The following is an 18,108-nucleotide window of genomic DNA, read 5'->3' on the forward strand; positions in this document are numbered from 1 at the left end:
TTTTTATCATCATCATCATCATCAGGTGTTGATGACAACCAATCAAACCCGAAGAACCCGAAAAAAAACCGAAAATCATAATCATAATCAAGAAACAGTAGCAGCAGCAGTTGAGAAATATGTTCAGCAGAGAAAAACAACAAAACTTTTTGGTTTTGTAAAGCGGCCACCCAAACTTGTTAATTCTTGTTTTTTTCTGTGTTTTCTGTTGTTTTTTTGCCAAAATTTTTAATTCTTTTCATTAATTCCATGAAGCAGCAGATGCACGACGATGATTTCAAAGATTGTTTGAACTTTATCTTGAACATCTTATTCTCTGTTTGTTGTTGTTGTTATTGTTGTTTGAACACATATTGTACATACGAATTCCACTTGAATCATCAATGAATTTTTTCATCCGGGTTTCGAATGTCTGTTTGAACACAAACACACACTTATCTCAATATAAGAATTCAAAGTGATCATTGATGAAACATGAAATGAAAAAGAATTTAATTTTCATTCGAAATTAAAACTTGTGATGTTTTTTTTTTTGTTCGGGAAACACACTTGAGAAATACATGAAATTGATTGTATCATTTTTCGAAAGTGGATTCTTGAAATTCTTTTTTTGTTGTTGTTGTTTTCGTTGTTATTGAATTATTAAATTCAAATTAATATTGTTGGAATTTACAAATTCTAACCGAAACAAATTCTGAGTGAAATTCAGAAATGAAGAATTTAAAAAAAAACTAATTTGAATTTGATGTTGCAAAACGTATATGTTTGTGGTTTGATTGCCAGGTGTGAATCGTTTTTCGTTTTTGATTTTTGATTTTTTAAAGATTTCAAATGGCAGATGTTACATAGAAAAATAGAGAAACACGGTAGCATCATTTTGGGTTGTTTTTGTTTTTTTTAATTTCAATTTTATTTGTTCGGGAAAATTTTTTCCAGTAATTTTTACAACCGGAAAAGTTTTTTGAAAAGTTTTATCTCTCGTTTATCTGTGGTTTTTTTTCTGGCCAATTTTCCATCACTGAAAAAAAAGGTCAAAACATTTTCCTTGATTTTTGATTAGATTAACGATCATCCATCAATTAATTACCCTAATGATGTTAATAATGGTTATCATTGATCAAATCAACCAACCAACCAAAAAGCTAACTTGATTTGATTTTGTTTCCACTAACTAAATTCGATTCGATTCGGTTGTGGAAAACCGTCAAAAATTTTCTAAAAACCATCAAAAAATCAAACCCGTTCATCTCTCTGTGATTTTATCCCAAAAGTGTGTGTGTGTGTTTACACACTTTACACACTAAGTGGAGAGATTTTTTCCAATCAAATAATTTCCAATTAAACTTTTTTTTCCATTTGGTCATCTCTCACTCTTGAAATATTTACCCTTTTCACTACTTGGTTGATTGAATTTTGACTTGTTTGACTTTTGCTCGTGTGTGTGTAAGTAAGTGTTTATTCGTTTTCAAAATCCAAACTTTTTTTTTGGATAAGATTTACCCTATGGCTTTCTCGAATGATGGTGGTGGTGGTGGTTTCAGAGTTTCAAAAGAGTTAACCCTTTCGGCTTTTTGTTTGCCTTTTCTTTCTGGCTATTTCAACTCGATTTGGATCAATTTCCACTTGAATGGAAAAAAATATCCGAAAATCCATTATCATCATCATCATCATCGAGGAAAAATAAATGGCCAAAACTGAAAACCCTTAGTTCATTTGAGAATAACTTAAGTAGCTTGATTTTTTTGAAAAATTTTAAGCTTTTAAGTAACGTCAAACGCGTATGATGATCAAAAAATTCAAAAATAAATAAACAGAAAAAAACCAGCAGCAGCTATAATAACCCTATAGGAAAAAACGAAAACTTTATGACTTTTTTTTTGAACATTTTTCTGTTTTTTTTTCGTTTGTTTTTGGCTTTTTTGCCGAAAACAAAAATAAATAAATAAAATCCCCAATACTCCCCCCCTCCAGATTCTCTATCTCTCGATCTCAATCATTTGTTTAACCCTAGGAAAAATTTTCAAGAGACCATAGTCGGTTGTTTAGTTTAGTTTTAGCTTTGGTTTGGTTAAATGGAATCATTCTCCGGGTCCAAAAAAAAAACGTTTTAACCATGTATATGCCACGCGTCATTCATTCATTCATTTAAAAATTGGCTTCAAAAATCAATCAAAAGTATAGGCGTTTTTTTCTCCAGTTTTACCATCTTCAAATTGAACTGATTCGATTGATTGAAATCAATCGAAAAACATAGAGAAAGCAAAAACAAACAAACAAACTTTATGGCCTTTTTATGATTTTATTCCAGTTTTGGATCCTGATGATAATCATTTGGTTGTTTTTGGCTTGGTGTAAACAACAAACAAACAAACTAAATTGACAATTTTGGTTGACTTAAACTTCCGATTTGAATACTTAATAAAATTTTCAATCTTTTTTTTTCATTTGCCCAAAAGCCAAAAGCTAAATTCTGATCACTTCAAAATTGATTTTTGAGATTCAATCACCACCAAAAGTCAATAATAATATTGAAAGAAAGAAAAATATCTTAACAAAACTTATTAGTTCGAAGTAAAGTGACTAAATCAAATTCTCTATTATCTATTAAAGTTTGTCGGTAAAATTACTTTATTGTGATGATATTGGCAAACAGCAGCAGGAGATTATCATTTTTGGAAAAATTTTTAGAAATGAAGAAGAAGATTATGAATTTTGTTGTTGTTGTTGTTGAAATTGAGAATTATTCTTTCCAAAAATTGAAAAAAAAACAATAGAATGACCAAATGATGAGGGTATTCAAAGGATTAAAAAATGAATCTTTTTTCCACCTTGCAGGTATTACCAATATCGAATGATTTTTACTTGACGACTTTTTTCTACTTGAAAAAAGAATGTATTGAATTTTTCAGTTGCGGCATTGAAAAACAAAACTTACTTTATAAAAGAGACTGATTAGCAAAAAACTTTAAGAAAATTTTCAACAAAAATACTAATCTTATCTTCGAAAATATATTTTCTCCATATGTAATTACTCGTAGGCAAAAATTTTGAAATAATTAACTCAACAACAGTGTGTTGTGGTTATTCTATTTGACCTTTCTGATCGGATTGAATGTTTACCTTGATTTTTTTGTGTTTGGAAAATTTTCCCGAATCCCATGATATTCGATCAATCAATCAATCAATCGATGGATTGACAGACTGACAAGCTAATTTGAACAAAATGAATTTTTCGTTGGCTAGATTTTTTCAATTTCCCAAGAACATTAGTCACATTTGTTCCGGAATTCACAGAACCAAAAAAAAAAAAAAAAAACAAAATTTGTTCCGGAAAACCAATCAATCAATCAATCAATCAATCATTTTGAAAGGAAAAAGATTCTTTATTTCTTTCAGACAAATTAACACGCACAAAAAAAAGAACAAATATTTTCACAGAAACAAAAAGCAAACAATCTTGTTTTTATTTGTAATTTAATAAATCGAAGGTTTTACAAACTAAATTATAATAATTTTCTGTGTAATTAAGTAATGTGTAATTAGGTAACTTAAAAATGTTGATTATTCGGGCTAATTTTATAAAGTAAAACTGTACAGTGTAACGTCGTTTAATCAATGATCATTATTCGGTGATAATGATGATGGTGATGATAATGAGGGCGACGAAGACGATGAAGATGATGATGACGAAGATGATGATAATGGTAAAGATTCGGATAATTTTTTGTTATTTGATTGTGCTGCGGTATTGGTCGCAGTTGCAAATCGCTTCTTCATTAGTTGCTGCTGTTCTTCATGTTGATAAACATCAACAAAATGACGTTTAAAACTTTTCTGTGGTGGATGTTGTTGTTGATGATCAATAAAACGTCGATGATGTTGATGATTAAAATTGTTTGAATGTTTATTTGGTGAATGATGCATCGGCTGATGATTATGGTGAATATCGTTGATCGGATGATGCAGATCACCATTTACAACATCAACATCACAATCATCATCATCCACATCCGCCACCGCTGCTTCATCATCATCAGAATCATTAATTTTATTTGATTTTTTCATTATTAATCGTATCGATTTATTATCATTATTGATTGATTTTCCATTATCATCATTATCGCTTATTGATGAAAAATTTATTATTTGATGATCATCACCACTATCATCATCATCATTATCATTATCACTAAGTGATTTTTGTAATTTTTTTGCGGTTGTTTTTTTCATCAAATTTAATACATCATCATTATTATCATTACTATTGTTGGATTGTGGTTTGGATTGATGGTGATCTTCTTCACCATCAACACTTTGATTATCATTATTACCTGAATGGATCGAACTTGTTGGTGAATTATGATGATGATTATGGCCATCATTGGTGGCCAGTTGTTGTTGTTGTTCAGATTCGTCTTCATTATTATCATCATTGGATTTTGATCGACGATGGTTTTCCATTTCTTCCGTAATATTTCCATCATCATTATTGTTGTTGTCGTTTTTATTTGCTGGAATAATCAATGTTGATCGTTGTTGTTGATCGATTACCGCTGATGAAGTATCATTATTCATTTCCAATTTATCCAATGTATCGATTGAACGCCAAATTTTTGGTTGTCTATTATTTTGGTTTTGGTTTTGGTTGTTTGCTGATTGATGCAAACCTGATGATGATGATGCTACTGATGATATTGATCCAGGTGAATTATTCATCATCGATGTTGTTGTTGTTGTTGTCGAAGAATTTGTTGTTTGTTGAAAAAATGAATCAACATTTGGAAATGCCGAAGCTGTTCCTGAACCAACTGGATATGCACCTGCAGCAACAGCAGCAGATTGAAATGCAGCTGCTATTGAATGATGTGGATGTGGATAAGGATAAAATGGATGATGTAAAAATGATGATGCAGCAGCGGCTGCTGCTGCGGCTGATGGATGATTTGAATGAGCAAATAATGAATGAGCTTGATATGCGGCTGCAGCAGCAGCAGCTGCTGTTGATAAATTTCCCGTTGATGATGAGGATCCACCGTTTGCCGCTGCCATAGCCGGTGATGAACGTGTTAATGATCCAGGTTGTTCGGGTGAATTTAATAAATTGCGATTCGATGTTTGATGTGGATGATGATGATGCGGATGTGAAATTATCGTCGATGATGATGATGATGGTGGTGGTAATGAATCAGGATTCATTGATGATTTGGCAGCTGCGGCAGATGATTCTAATGATTTTGCCGCAAATGCTAATGCTTCTGAACCAATAAATCCACCGCCAGTTGCAGAATAATGTTGCGGAATTGAATGATGACTAGCTGATTGCGTCAATGATGATGGAACAATATTCGGTGAACGCTGCGGATGAATAGACGCAGTAGGTGTAAGATGCGATTGTTGAATTGCAATATGATTCGGTTGATGATGATATGATGATTGCTGCTGCTGTTGTTGTTGCTGTAATTGCATTTCATAACAAGCTTCATATTTACGTCTGGTTAAACGCATAAATGCCGCAAGTCTTGTGTGACGATTTTGCCGTATACGTTGAAATGTTTCCCATCTTGATTGTGGTAATTGTAATTTTTTCTGATATGATGATGTTGTTGTTGATTGCGGCGGTTGCGGTTGAAGTGGCAATGGTGGTGGTACTGGAAATGATGATGATATGTTGTGATTTTTTGCATGTTTACCACCGCTCAATAATGATTCTGATTGCGAATTTCGTTGTCGCTTATTCGTTGATGATGATGGTGTCGATTGCGTTATTTGTTGACAATCAACATCATTATGATGATGATGATTTGGGTGATTAGCGATCGTCGTTGTTGTCGATGATGATGATGATGGTTGATCATTCGACCAATCTGGTAATCTGGATTTTAACAAAAGAAAAAAGAAATTTTTATTGAAATTCAAAAGAATTTTTCCCGAAAATTTTCCCATTTTACAAATTATCATTGTTATGTGACACGTGTCTTGTTTTTCTGTATTCTCAAGTGGTTGTTCTCAATTGATAACAACCAAACGATATTACCATTTTCATTTTTTCATTTTTTCACAAAACACGTGTTTGCATTTGTCTGATCTGTCATCAGATCTTTTATTTGATATGATGTGTGTGTGTGTGGCTGTTTCTCGCTCTCTCTCTTTATATATGGAAATGACACGCGTTTCAAAATGGATATCCCATTCATTCATTCTTCGGATTCGATCGAATTAATCGATCGATAAAAACAAAGAGAGAGAGAGAGAGAGAGAGAGAGAGATTGGAACAAAAAGAAAAAGTCATGGTTGTTCGGGCCAACCACGGCAAAATTCTTAAAAACTTTTTTTGTTTCTTGCAAAAAAAACAAAAACAAAAATCATTTCTGTCAAACCAAATCAGTTTAGTTTAGTTGTCTTGTCTTGTCTAGTTTTTTTGGTTTTTATTTACGTTTCAATTAACACAATCAAACGATCACGCTTGTGCCATAGTCAAGCAAAAAAAAAATCAACGAGCCAAATTAATTACCAATTAACAAAACGATTAATTTATCGTTCTCTCTCTCTCTCTCTCTCTCTCTCTAGCTGGCGTGCGTGCGACGACAAAAGATTTTTTTTTGTGTAAAAAATAAAAATCCGGATCAAACTTTCAAACTTGTGTTTTTCGTGTGTGTATGTTTTATGTATGCAAAAAACTAATCAATTTTATGCATCACTAAGAATTTGATTTTGGCTTGCTTGCTTGCTTACTCGTTTAAGAGTTAGTTAGCATTTTACACATAACCATATAAATTGATTAAAATGCAATTAACCACATCACTACCAACCATCATCAACATCAGCAATTTTTATGTATTCATAACGGCAATCTTGTGTCATTTCGTTCGGTTGTTGTTCGCTTGTTGTTGTTGTTGTTGCCTTGGATGATGAACAATCGGTTTAAATCAAATTTAATCATGTTTAGACAACAACAACAACAACAACAAACTTTTTAATTAATTAATCTTTTCCTATGTTGTTTTTTCAGATAATTTTCTTCTATAGAAAATGTTCTTCGAAAGAAGAAGAAATCTTTAAGATAATCAACAACAACAACAAAAGATAGTTCGAGTGTCTTGTTCGAGTAACCTATCTTATCCTGTTTTGATTTGATTTTATCTTTTCGTTTTTTTTCGAGTTTGATCATTAAATTTTTCTCTTTTGAAATTTCAATTTACTTTTAATCTTTTTGGGACAAAAAAAAACTGATTGGAAAATTTTTTTCCCTTTTCTCTCTGTTTCTCAATTTCCAAATGATAAAAAAAAATCGAATGTCAAAGTACTTAAGTGTTTTTATCTTTGGCAAACTCTTTTTTTTGGCCATGTAATAAAAATGGCTTGAATTTGATTGAAATCAAAATTTCAATTTTTCAATTTGATTTTCGAGAGGAAAAAAATGTTAGTTTTTATTTGATTATCATCATCATCATCGTTTTCAATCTACATAAACGTTGATGATGATAATAATCAATGTTTGTTTCGAAATCGAATCGAAACGGACAAAAGTGTCAAAAAAAAACGCTAATGTTTTCCGCTAATAACAGCAAAGATTTCCCTATTTAATGATAGCCAATCAATCGAAAATGATATGCACGTGTCAGGAAGACATTATTATTTGAGAAAATGAATCGTTGATTCAAATTGGATTGATTGATTTGATTAGGGATGCAACCCGTTTTGGGTGAAACAAAAAATTGCATGCAATTTTCAACAAAAAAAAATGACTTACTTTCTCATTGTATCAATTTTATGCATTTCTTCAAAAAAATGTTGATTTATATCTATACCATCCAATGATATTGAACAAATTGGACAATGTAATACATTATTACCATTGCCATTGTTGTTATTGTTACCATTATTATTATTGATTGGATTCGTTGCTGATGATGTTTGACCAATATTATTCGATGATTGATTTGTTGCTGATGTTGCAGAATTTGTTGCAATTGGACCAGATTGTCCCATTGGTGGTGAACTTGGTGTACGTGTTGCAGCAGAAATTCGATGATAATTACCTTGATATGCTATGAAGAAAACGACGAAAAATTTTGAATAAATATTGATTAACCCTTTGATCGCTTGACTTTTTTTTCCCTAATTAAAAACAAAAAATACTCACGTGATTCAGCTGTTGTTGAAGCACATTCCGATCCAACAACATCAACAATCATTGTCGATGATGATGATGATGATGATTTACGTTGTTGTTGTTTATTATGATTAATTTGTGAAAATTGTAATGAATTATTATCGTTTAATGTACCTAATGGACTAAATAATACTGGTGATAATAATGATGATGATGCGGATGACGCAGATGATGATGTTGATGTTGTTGATCCACCATGATGATGTGGATGATGATGATTAAGATGTGGATGACCCGATGCGGTTGATGATCGTAAATGATCAATTTGTGGTGATAAATGACCTTGTTGTTGTTGCTGTTGTTTGACCATCATATTTGTTAATGGCATCAATGGATGATGATGATTATTCGACGGTAATGATTGACCATTACGTTGACCACCATTATGATGATGACCGTTACCACCAGCAGCAGCGGCTGCTGCTGCAGCAGCCGCTGCAGCATACATTGCAGATAATGTATTATTACCGTTATTATTCGGTGAATGTTGTTGTTGATGTTGCGGTGATGATAATTTTGATTCATTCAAATCATTCATCAATTTTTTCCTGAAATATGTTTATTTTTTATTGTTTTCCAAAGAAATTTTCGCTAAAAAAACCCGGAAAACTTTCCCGAATTTTGCGATAAACCAAGCGTTGTAAATGTATTTGGTGTCATACGTGCTGCTGCATTTGCCAATAATGATGATAATTGTTGTTGTTGTTGTTGCTGGTGTTGTTGTTGTTGAGAATAAAGATATGATTGATTTGTAGATTGTTGTTGTTGTTGTCCAGATTGTTGTTGACCATAAAATGCAGCAGCAGCTGCTGCTGCAACATGTAATGGAAATGTTCCTGGAAACATTTGTGCTAATGTTGCTGGTACATTTCCGCTTGCTATTGCTGCATGTAATAAATTTGCAGCCGCAACAGAATTATTTTGATTTTGATTTGCTGCAATTGATTGTTGATGATGCGAATGATGTGGTGATGTTGATTGAATTAAATCATTAATATTTTTATTTAAATTTGTTGGACTTGATGGTGATTTTGATGCCGAAGATGATGATAAATTATCTGGTGAACGATTTAAATGACCACCACCAGCGCCACCACCAATTAAAACATTATGATTATGATGTGATGATTGTGTTGATGGATCCATATTTGTCAAATTAATTGATGACGATGATTGTTGCTGTGTTGATAATAAATTCAATGGTGACATCATCATCATTATTATTTTTGTAAAAGTAAATTTCTTTTTCAAAAATCTTTCAAAGTTTCAAAGTTTCAAAAGTTCAGAAGCAAGATACAAGTCACAAGATACAATCACTGTGTGTGTGTGTGTGCAAGAACCACCAAATTGATTATGGTAATTTTTAAACTTGTGTTACTTGTGTGTTACTTGTGATCACAATCTCATAATTGTGTTGCGCTAGCTGTGTGTATGTTTAACACTTCACTCTTCAACACACACTATCTATTTGACATATAAACACAGTAGCCACTATCATCCAAAAGAACTTTGTTCATTTCAATTCTCTTTCTCTCACACACACAAAAGTGTATCATCGACTGATTTGATTTGACTTGACTCGACTTGACTGACTAAAATAGCGAACTACCTTTTAACTAACTGACTGACTGAATGACTGACTGACTGGCTGTGAAGAACTTTATTTTCAACAAACTTCAAACGCTAGCTATAGCTAGCTAGCTGAACTGCTGTGGAACTACTACACACAGTGGAACTTGGCCATTGGATTTTTGAATGACTTCTTCTATTTTAAAAAGAGAGAGAACCAACCACAAAAGAGAGAGAAAGATACACTCGTAAAAAAAGAAAGACTTGCTTGTTTTTTACGTGTGTGCGTTGTTTGTTAAAAGTACCAGTTTCACTAACAACAACAGCAGCAGCAGTAGTAGTTTTTTTTTGGGTGAAAATAAAATAGTAAACTTCCCAGAAACAGAAACTTCACAGCAAGCTCTATCATCATCATCATCATCATCAGTAGTTCCAGAACTGTTGATGATGATGATGATGATCTTCTCTCATACTCTCTCTCTCTCTCTCTCTCTCCCTCTCTTTGACATAATCATCATGGTTGTAGTAGTAGCAGGAGAAAATTTTCAGTTTTTTTTTTGATCCACACAGAATAACTGGTAGCTTTTGAAAGGGGGGAGGAGAATGTGGTGTGTTACTTTGAGGGGGTAGGAAACAATTGGAACTTCTATTTATACAGACGTAAAAGTGTTGTGCATTGTGAAAAAAGTGAAGTTCACTAAAAAAAAAAAAACTTTTATTTTTTTCCCAATTGAGTTTACTTTACTTTACTTTAACTATCGATGGCAGCCTTAAAAAAAAAAAAAAAATAGTCAACTGAGTCTGAGTGGTGTTGTAAAGTGATGATAAGTTACTTCCTCTTTTTTTTTCTTACACAGTGCACTGACTAAACTAAAAAGTAGTCAAAACTAAACAGAAGTATATATAGTGAGTGAGTTTTTAGTCACTGCCTTTTCTCTTTCTCTATCTCTCTCCAAACTACCAATAACCGTATACACACTATATATTGGGTAACTCCTTCCTTGCAAAAAAAACTAGTCATCATCATCATCATTTTTACCTAACTTACTTTATTCAAACTACACAAGTATGTAATGTTGATGATGATGATGAAAGCTAGTTCCAGGAGCGAAAAAAACAGAGTTTGTTTTTTTTGTTTGGAGTTTGAGCACATCATCATAATCATAATCATTGACTTTGGTTTTTTCTGGTTAAAGAAAGTAGGTGTGTGTGTGTGTGTGTGTTTCTTTAGGATTCGACTCGGATAGAATTGGATGGACCTAATTTTTCTTTTAACATCATCCATGTCCGAGAAACGATAACGACATGACTATATCATTATCATCATAAATTTACCACTGTTGTTCTTTAGTTTTGTAGGGGGCGTTGTTAATAGACACACATAGAGAAAGAGAGAGAGAGTTACTATCAGATTCTCTTTTTCGATCAAGTTAAATTTGACTTACTAGAACTTCAAAATAACTGGACTTGACTGAATATGCTCGGATTTTCATTTTTGTCTCTATCCAAACAAGCAAGGAGGAAAAAGGATTGAGTTTATTTCTCTCTCCGCTGCTGTCATTTTATCGAATGCAATTTTGATGATGATAATTTTTTTTTTGTTTCTTTTGATAGAAAATTAAATTAACAGAATCCTAATGGAATTATGGAAGGGGAAAAAAATACGAAATCTTTCCCAAAATGAATTTGATGATGGTCATAATGATCATCATCATCATAAAGTTTCCAAGTAAAGCAGAAAACAAAATAAACAGATTTTCTCTTAAAGTTCATCGATTCAAGTGGTGGGCGTCGAAAATGATGAAAGAACAAAGGATATTCGTTGTTTGCCTGGATATATTTGAAATCAGAAAAGAAATAAGAAAAATTTCCCAGAAAATTTTTTTAAATTTTAAAACTGAAAAAAGTTTTTTCTCTCATTATTTGTTGTTGTTGTGGATTTTAAATATCCAACAACAACATCAAATGAATAATAATTTTAACGATTAATTTGGCGCGTGAGAGAGAGAGAAAAGTTTCCCGAAATTAGCATCCATTTGATGATACGATACTGGTAATTTATTTATTCAATTATTTCACTCTCAATTTACTTTTTTTGGTTGGTTGATTGGTTGGTTGGTTGTTGTTAAAATATTCATTGATAATTTGCTTGGTTGGTTGGTAGAGAGAGAAAAACTTGTTTAGTTGATGGCGCCGTATCATCATCAAAATGATTTTTTCCAAAAAGTTGCAAGCAACCAATTGATCATGCGTCATTTCTCTTTTGATATTTGAAAAAAATTTAGCCAATCAGTATGATGAATGGGCGGTACCATCACTGTAATTGTAACGCCTTTTTTGCTTGCAAATCGACCAATAGAAATCCTGCGTTTTGTTTGTGCTAATGCTGAAACGAAAAACGAAACGAATCGGCCACAAAATCAAACCGAAAAGAAGAAAATTACCGCAAAACCGAAAACCAAAATTTCGAAATCTACACCGAAAACCGAAAACAAATAAATATATAATCAGCCACACATTTAGATTTTCAAAATGTCAATTTCGATTGTCAGTGTGTACGATGTGTGTGTGCGATGTGATTAAAATTCATTTGAGAAAATATCTTCTGGTTAGACATTAGTGGTTTGTTTCACACGCAAATTGAAACCAATATGAAAACCAAAAACATACATTTCATATATTCGACAATAACAAGATTTCCGTTTCTGAAAAAAAAACAAAACTTTTGGAAACAAACGAACGAATTGAATTGAATTGTGGAATGTAATTGAATATCGTTGTTGTTTGCTGTTGTTGTTCATTTGATTTGATAAAATTACACATCCTTCTTCGCTTTCCTTTGATACTTTGTCAAACAGAGAGAGAGAGAGAAAGAAAAAACATGACAACATCATGTGCGAAATTAATAAAAATCAAAATGTTAATAATAATAAAAATCTGGAATGTTTGTCGTGTGTGTGTGGTTTGGTTGGTTGATTGAATTGTGATGCGCATTGTGCATTTTGGTATGCTTGTTTTCTACTTTTTGTCAATTTAGTTAGTTTTGTGCGAGTGTGATAATGTCAAAATTGTCATTTCATTAATGACAATCGAAAACGAATAGGAAAAGCCACAAATAACATCAACATTATTCGGGTTTTATTTTGGGGCTGATTACACTGACTGATGGCTATGATGGATGATGATATTGGCGATTTTGAATGGAATTTCTTTTCAATGAAAAAAAAACGAAATTCAAAATTCAAGAGAGTCATTGAAATAAACATGAGTTGAAGAAAAAATCTGAGAAAAAAGGGTTTTTTTCTTTGAAAATATATTTTCTGGATATCGATATCTATCGGTGTTTGTTCATTCATTCATTCAATTGATTGTTGTTATTCACAAGAATTTCTTCTTCTTTTCAAAAAAAGTTGAAAAAAATTGTTCATTTTTTCTCTCGTTGAATGGAGTTTATCGATCCAAAAAACAGAAAAGAAAAATAAAAAAACGATCCAAACACCTGACCCTTAAAGGTTCATTGTTGATTGAATTGAATCGAATTGAATTGAATGAATGAAATATTCACCTTGATAATCAACCCAGAGAGACCGCTTGACGACATAACTCAATATGGGGTTACCTTTGCTTTGCTTGCTTGCTTTTCATTTCAAAATGATGAAAAGAATATATATAAAAAAAGAATGCCGACATTGGAAATGGACCGATTTTTTTTTGTTGTTGTTGTTTGGTCCATTGTAAAAATGGCCATGTTTTTTTATGATTATTATGATGATGATGATGATTATTGAGTCCAGGTAAGGTAGTTGCCAAAAAAAAAAAATATATTAGGTGTTTGTTGAGTAACTCTTACTCCATATATTTATTTCTTTCTCTCTCCTTCGTAACTCTATTCAAATCGGTTAAATTTCTTAGTTTCTTTTCATTTGCATTTCTTTGATTGTTACCTGATGATCCTCACAACAACAAAAAAAAGTTTGTTCAATTTTTGGAACACACGTGCACCACCACTATCAAACAAATCAAACAAACAAAAAATTTGACCGGTTAAAGAATTTCTTCTTTTCTTTTCACTTTGATTTTCTTCTTCTTCTTCTCTTTTTTTTTAAAATCAAATGTTCCAACAAGAGAGTTTGATATTGATCCAAATTTACACCAGATATTATTATTGTCATTTATTCGTTTGATGATTTTGTTTACTCATCTCTACAGGGTCACTTTGAATATTAAAAAAATTTTATTATTCACAAAAAAACATTCCACATCAACTTGAAAATGTAGGAAAAAAAGTTTTACTTTAGTGAAAAAATTCAATTCAAAAATAGGTGACAAACACTATCTGAATGAAAAATTTTTTTTTCTCTCGAATTCTAAATGAACTGGAATAAAATGGTATTTTTACATTGATAATGTCACTTTGAGAAGAGAAAAAAAACTCCATAATCATTATGACTTTAGTGTTTTTTTTTCTCCAAAAATCAAAAAATCGAAATCGAAAAAAAAACCGTTTGCAATTCGCACTTTGATGGTGATTATGAGCATTATGATGACAAACGATACTGCTACTGATACTGATTTATTTGCATATATTCAGAACCAGAATCTGTGTGTCAAATGACCCTGAACACTTTTTCTGTTACATACATCAAGTGAGTGAAGTGAGTGATAAAGTGCGAACGAATGTGAAACAAAAAATCTGACCCATATGACACTGATGTGAACGTATGATGGACATTGATTATCATTGATGCGTAAGGTTATTATATCGTTTTTTTTTCTGGAAATTTTTCATTCCGGTAAATAAAATTTCAAAGTGGTTCAAGCCATTCGTTTATGGAAATAATGTGTGTTATATAAGGGTAACAACAAAAAACAACTTTTTTAAACTGAAAGTTTTGAATTGAAATTTTCTTCTTCTTTTTTTTCAATGAAGAAAATTCATTGCCCAAACAAAACATTTTAGTTTCTAGTTTTCTGAGTCTTTTTTTCCTTTTGGTGATAAAATAATTTAATTGAGTGAAAACAAATACTTTTCGCTTTGCCTTTGCTTTGGTTGATTGTCATTTTCATTGTTGCAAATAAATTGCATAATAAAGGAGAAAACAGAAAGAAAAACTGAGAAAAATGCTAAATTGAGAAAATGAAACGGTATTTTTCCATAGGCATGCAAAAATAAAGAAAAAAATCAGGAAAAAAGTCAGCAGCCAAATGAAAAAGTCAAATGATAATTGAAAAAATGCAACAATAAAATGAAATGAAAATAACACTTTGTTAGGTGTTGAAGAGAGAGAAAGAAAAAAAACTGTAAAACCTACATCATTATTGTTTCGTTTATCGTTTTTATATTTCAATGTAGATTTATGGTCATGTTTTACATGTTACCCGAAACACACACCAGAAAAAAAACGAGAGAGATTTTTGATTGTTTGGCAACGATAAATAAATGGCCAACTAATAAATTACATTAACTTCTTTGGTTTGATTCAAGTCAAGTCAAAATAGCGTTTACCGGGATATTTTTTTTTCTTGGGTGTTAAATATTCGTAACTTTTTTCTTCAATGAAAAATATTATAATCTTTTTTTTTCTATCATCATCATCCTCATTATTATTTGATTTTTGTTCAATATTTATGGATTAGATTTTGGAAAACAATTGGGTGTTCGGTATATTTGTGTTCATTTTGCTTGAAAATCATGTTTACAAACACCAAAACAAAACAAAAAAAGAAAAATTGTGAATGAAAAGCAAACTTTGGCTTTAGTTATCATCATGTTCATATTGTCGGTGATGATGGCTGGTTGGTTGTAAAATGATAATTTTTTTCGGCAAATATTCACTATGTTTGCAAACAAACAAAAACTGGTGATTTGCATATGAAAAAATCCAAAAAAAAATCAATAAACCTCCACATTGAATGGATAACAACAGCGATCACGACCTGTTGTTGTTATTAATACCCGTGTTCCTGGAACACAATGTTGTCGTTGTCGTTGGTTAATGTCATGTTTTTCATGTTGTTTCAGGTTTAAATGATGGCCAACCAAACAAAAAAGCAAGAAAGGAAAAACATGACCTTTTTTTTCTCCCATTTTTCAGGAGGTAATGTTGCTTTTTCAAAAAAAAACATGATGATTATGCAAACAATTTTTTCTTTCGTTGTTTTCAATTTTTCGACAAATATTTACTACCGGCAAATCAATATTTATCCTTAAAAAACCTGGTTATGAATGAATGTTGTTCAATAATACAATTTAAATTGATGAAAATCCGATTACAAATTTTTTGAAATTTTGAATATTTAAAAAAAAAATCCATTACACACATCATCTTGTCATCATCATTTGTTGACCAAAGGATAGGTTTCTCATATAACCCTGAGGCCGTAAGGCTCATTGATTTGATAAAAAAACGAAAATTTCCAATTGAATTAATAGAATTTTCATTTGAAAAACTGAAAAAATCTAATTCAAATTTAATTCGCTGTAACATACAAGCATAGAACATGTCATATTTTTTTCTTCGTAAATCACAATAACAATCTTGGATCTGCTGATCATATATTTACAAAGTGATGACAATGTTTTCTACTGTAATCTTTGTCTGTGTGTGGTTGGAAACATTTTTGGTTGGAAACATTTTTAGTTGTTTGATTTTTTTTTTGTTTCTGGTTAATTCAATTTTCGGGTGAATCTCATTATTTACCATTATTTAAAATTGCCAATAATAATCCATCCATTCATTCATTCGGGGTTATTGTTGCTGCTGAACAAAAGCCATTGTTCAAAATGATCCCGAACTGGAACCCGAGTTTTGTGTCTTGTCAACATATGTCCCAACGATGATGATGATGATGATGATGGGTCATTTCATTGTTTTCCCAAACAACAGCAAATGTATCAAGCAAGTTTCAATTTCAATTTGAATTTGATAGGATTTTTTTGATTTTCAATTTTTTTTTTGACAATGTCAAACAAGTGTTGTTGTTGTTTGTTGTTTGTTGTTGTTGTTGTCGAATTAGCTAATTGAATTTTTCAACAACAACAAATCAAAACAACGACAACAACAAAAGTTTATTTTTAGGCTGCTTCTGTTTTTTATTATTATTCAATTTTGACCTAATAAGGTTTCTGGGTTGTGTTGAAATTGATCCAAAAAAATGATCCCGAAAAATTTTTGGAAAAAAAATCTTATTTAGTCACACTGATCGACTGAATGACCTATCGAACGACCAAAACAAAGTCGTTCTTCATAACTTGTTCTGTTTTCAATTGACCGTATCGAAAACTACGAAGAAAAAAATCGAGTTTTCTTCGGGATAAAATTTCCAAAAAATGTGTGAAAAACAAAAAGCAGTGTCGAGAAGCTAGGAAAAAAATATTGAACAGGAGATGACCAGCGGTCAGACTTTAAAAGGCCATTTTTTTCCAATCAATTTGGCTGTTGTTTGGTTAATTAGCTAAACAGTTGATGACACATGTTTTTTTGGTGTTCATCAAAAAGTTTATTCAAATTTTCAAATTCAAATTCGATTCGTTTCAATCAATCAAAATTTGTTGTTGTTGTTGTTGACCATTGGAGATGACCATTGAGTTTTATTCCATAATTTTTTGACCTTGTGGAAAAAATTATCAAGTTTTTCTTTGCCTGGTCTGTATTTGAACTTTGACATTTTCGCACAGCAAACAGTAAACAATCAAACTTATGAATTATGTTTGCCTTTTTGTTGAATGATCCTTGTTGTTGTTGTTGTTGCTGAATGAATTATTCCTGTGCAGCTGTCATTCAACAACAACAATATTTTTTTGATAAAGAATTTTTCCATCAAAATCATCATCATAATCATCAACGGTACTTGGAATCTCTCCATCTCTATCTCTAGATAAGTTAAGCAAATATTTGTATTCTGTGTTTCAATCGAAGCAGCAAAAATATATCTGTTTTCAGATCCAGATCCAGATCAAGATCATTTTGTTTTGGATCCAGAACGAAATTGGCCCAAACAAATAGGCCGGGAATTTTCTTTTTCGCGATTTTTCTCGAGTGCCACTTTTCACTAAAAAGTTTTCAAAAGGTTCCAATGTTAGACTACCGGGCTAACTAACTTTAATTCTTCACCCAAAAATTCGACTTTTTCAAGTTTATTTCTGCATTTCTGAATCTGACAATTTTAAGAGTTTTCCGGAAAAATTTCCATCAATTTTTGCGAAAAAAAAATGTTTTTTTTTCTCGTTTTTCAGGGAAATTTCTTCAAACAAAACAAAATTTGATCCGTTTGATCAATGATTGATGCAAAAGAAGAACAGAAACAAAACTGTTATGTTGTTTACATATCATTTTCGTTTGTTCGTCGATTGTTTTTGTTTTTTT

General features: G+C 31.4%; 2 protein-coding genes across 2 annotated transcripts; both read right to left on the bottom strand.

Moving 5' to 3' along the window:
* Positions 1-3,429: 3,429 nt before the first annotated feature.
* On the bottom strand, positions 3,430-8,740 carry LOC113790321 (uncharacterized). The gene is made up of 3 exons (XM_075824362.1): positions 8,144-8,740; positions 7,751-8,048; positions 3,430-5,872 (listed from the first exon to the last, which is right to left on the bottom strand). Exons 1-3 carry the CDS (start codon positions 8,709-8,711, stop codon positions 3,613-3,615), a joined length of 3,126 nt encoding a protein of 1,041 aa, XP_075680477.1. The 5' UTR covers positions 8,712-8,740; the 3' UTR covers positions 3,430-3,612.
* A 9-nt stretch (positions 8,741-8,749) lies between these two features.
* Positions 8,750-10,418, bottom strand: LOC142646155 (uncharacterized). The gene has a single exon (XM_075824363.1). The coding sequence runs from the start codon at positions 9,389-9,391 to the stop codon at positions 8,765-8,767; it is 627 nt and encodes a 208-aa protein (XP_075680478.1). The 5' UTR covers positions 9,392-10,418; the 3' UTR covers positions 8,750-8,764.
* Positions 10,419-18,108: the final 7,690 nt, after the last annotated feature.

This window comes from Dermatophagoides pteronyssinus, unplaced genomic scaffold, assembly GCF_027571235.1.
Source record: "Dermatophagoides pteronyssinus isolate colony J.1.1.1.1 unplaced genomic scaffold, Derpt_VIB-CSIC_2022.12 sq0077, whole genome shotgun sequence".
NCBI lineage: Eukaryota > Metazoa > Arthropoda > Arachnida > Sarcoptiformes > Pyroglyphidae > Dermatophagoides > Dermatophagoides pteronyssinus.

What these genes read in the sequence shown, in the direction of transcription:
- LOC142646155 (XM_075824363.1), bottom strand. Translation starts at nt 9,391, where the DNA reads ATGATGATGATGTCACCATTGAATTTATTATCAACACAGCAACAATCA.
- LOC113790321 (XM_075824362.1), bottom strand. Translation starts at nt 8,711, where the DNA reads ATGAATGATTTGAATGAATCAAAATTATCATCACCGCAACATCAACAA. An exon ending in TTCAACAACAGCTGAATCAC is followed by an intron (nt 8,049 to 8,143) that starts GTGAGTATTTTT and finishes TTTTCTTCATAG; the next exon opens with CATATCAAGGTAATTATCAT. An exon ending in AAAATTGATACAATGAGAAA is followed by an intron (nt 5,873 to 7,750) that starts GTAAGTCATTTT and finishes GTTAAAATCCAG; the next exon opens with ATTACCAGATTGGTCGAATG.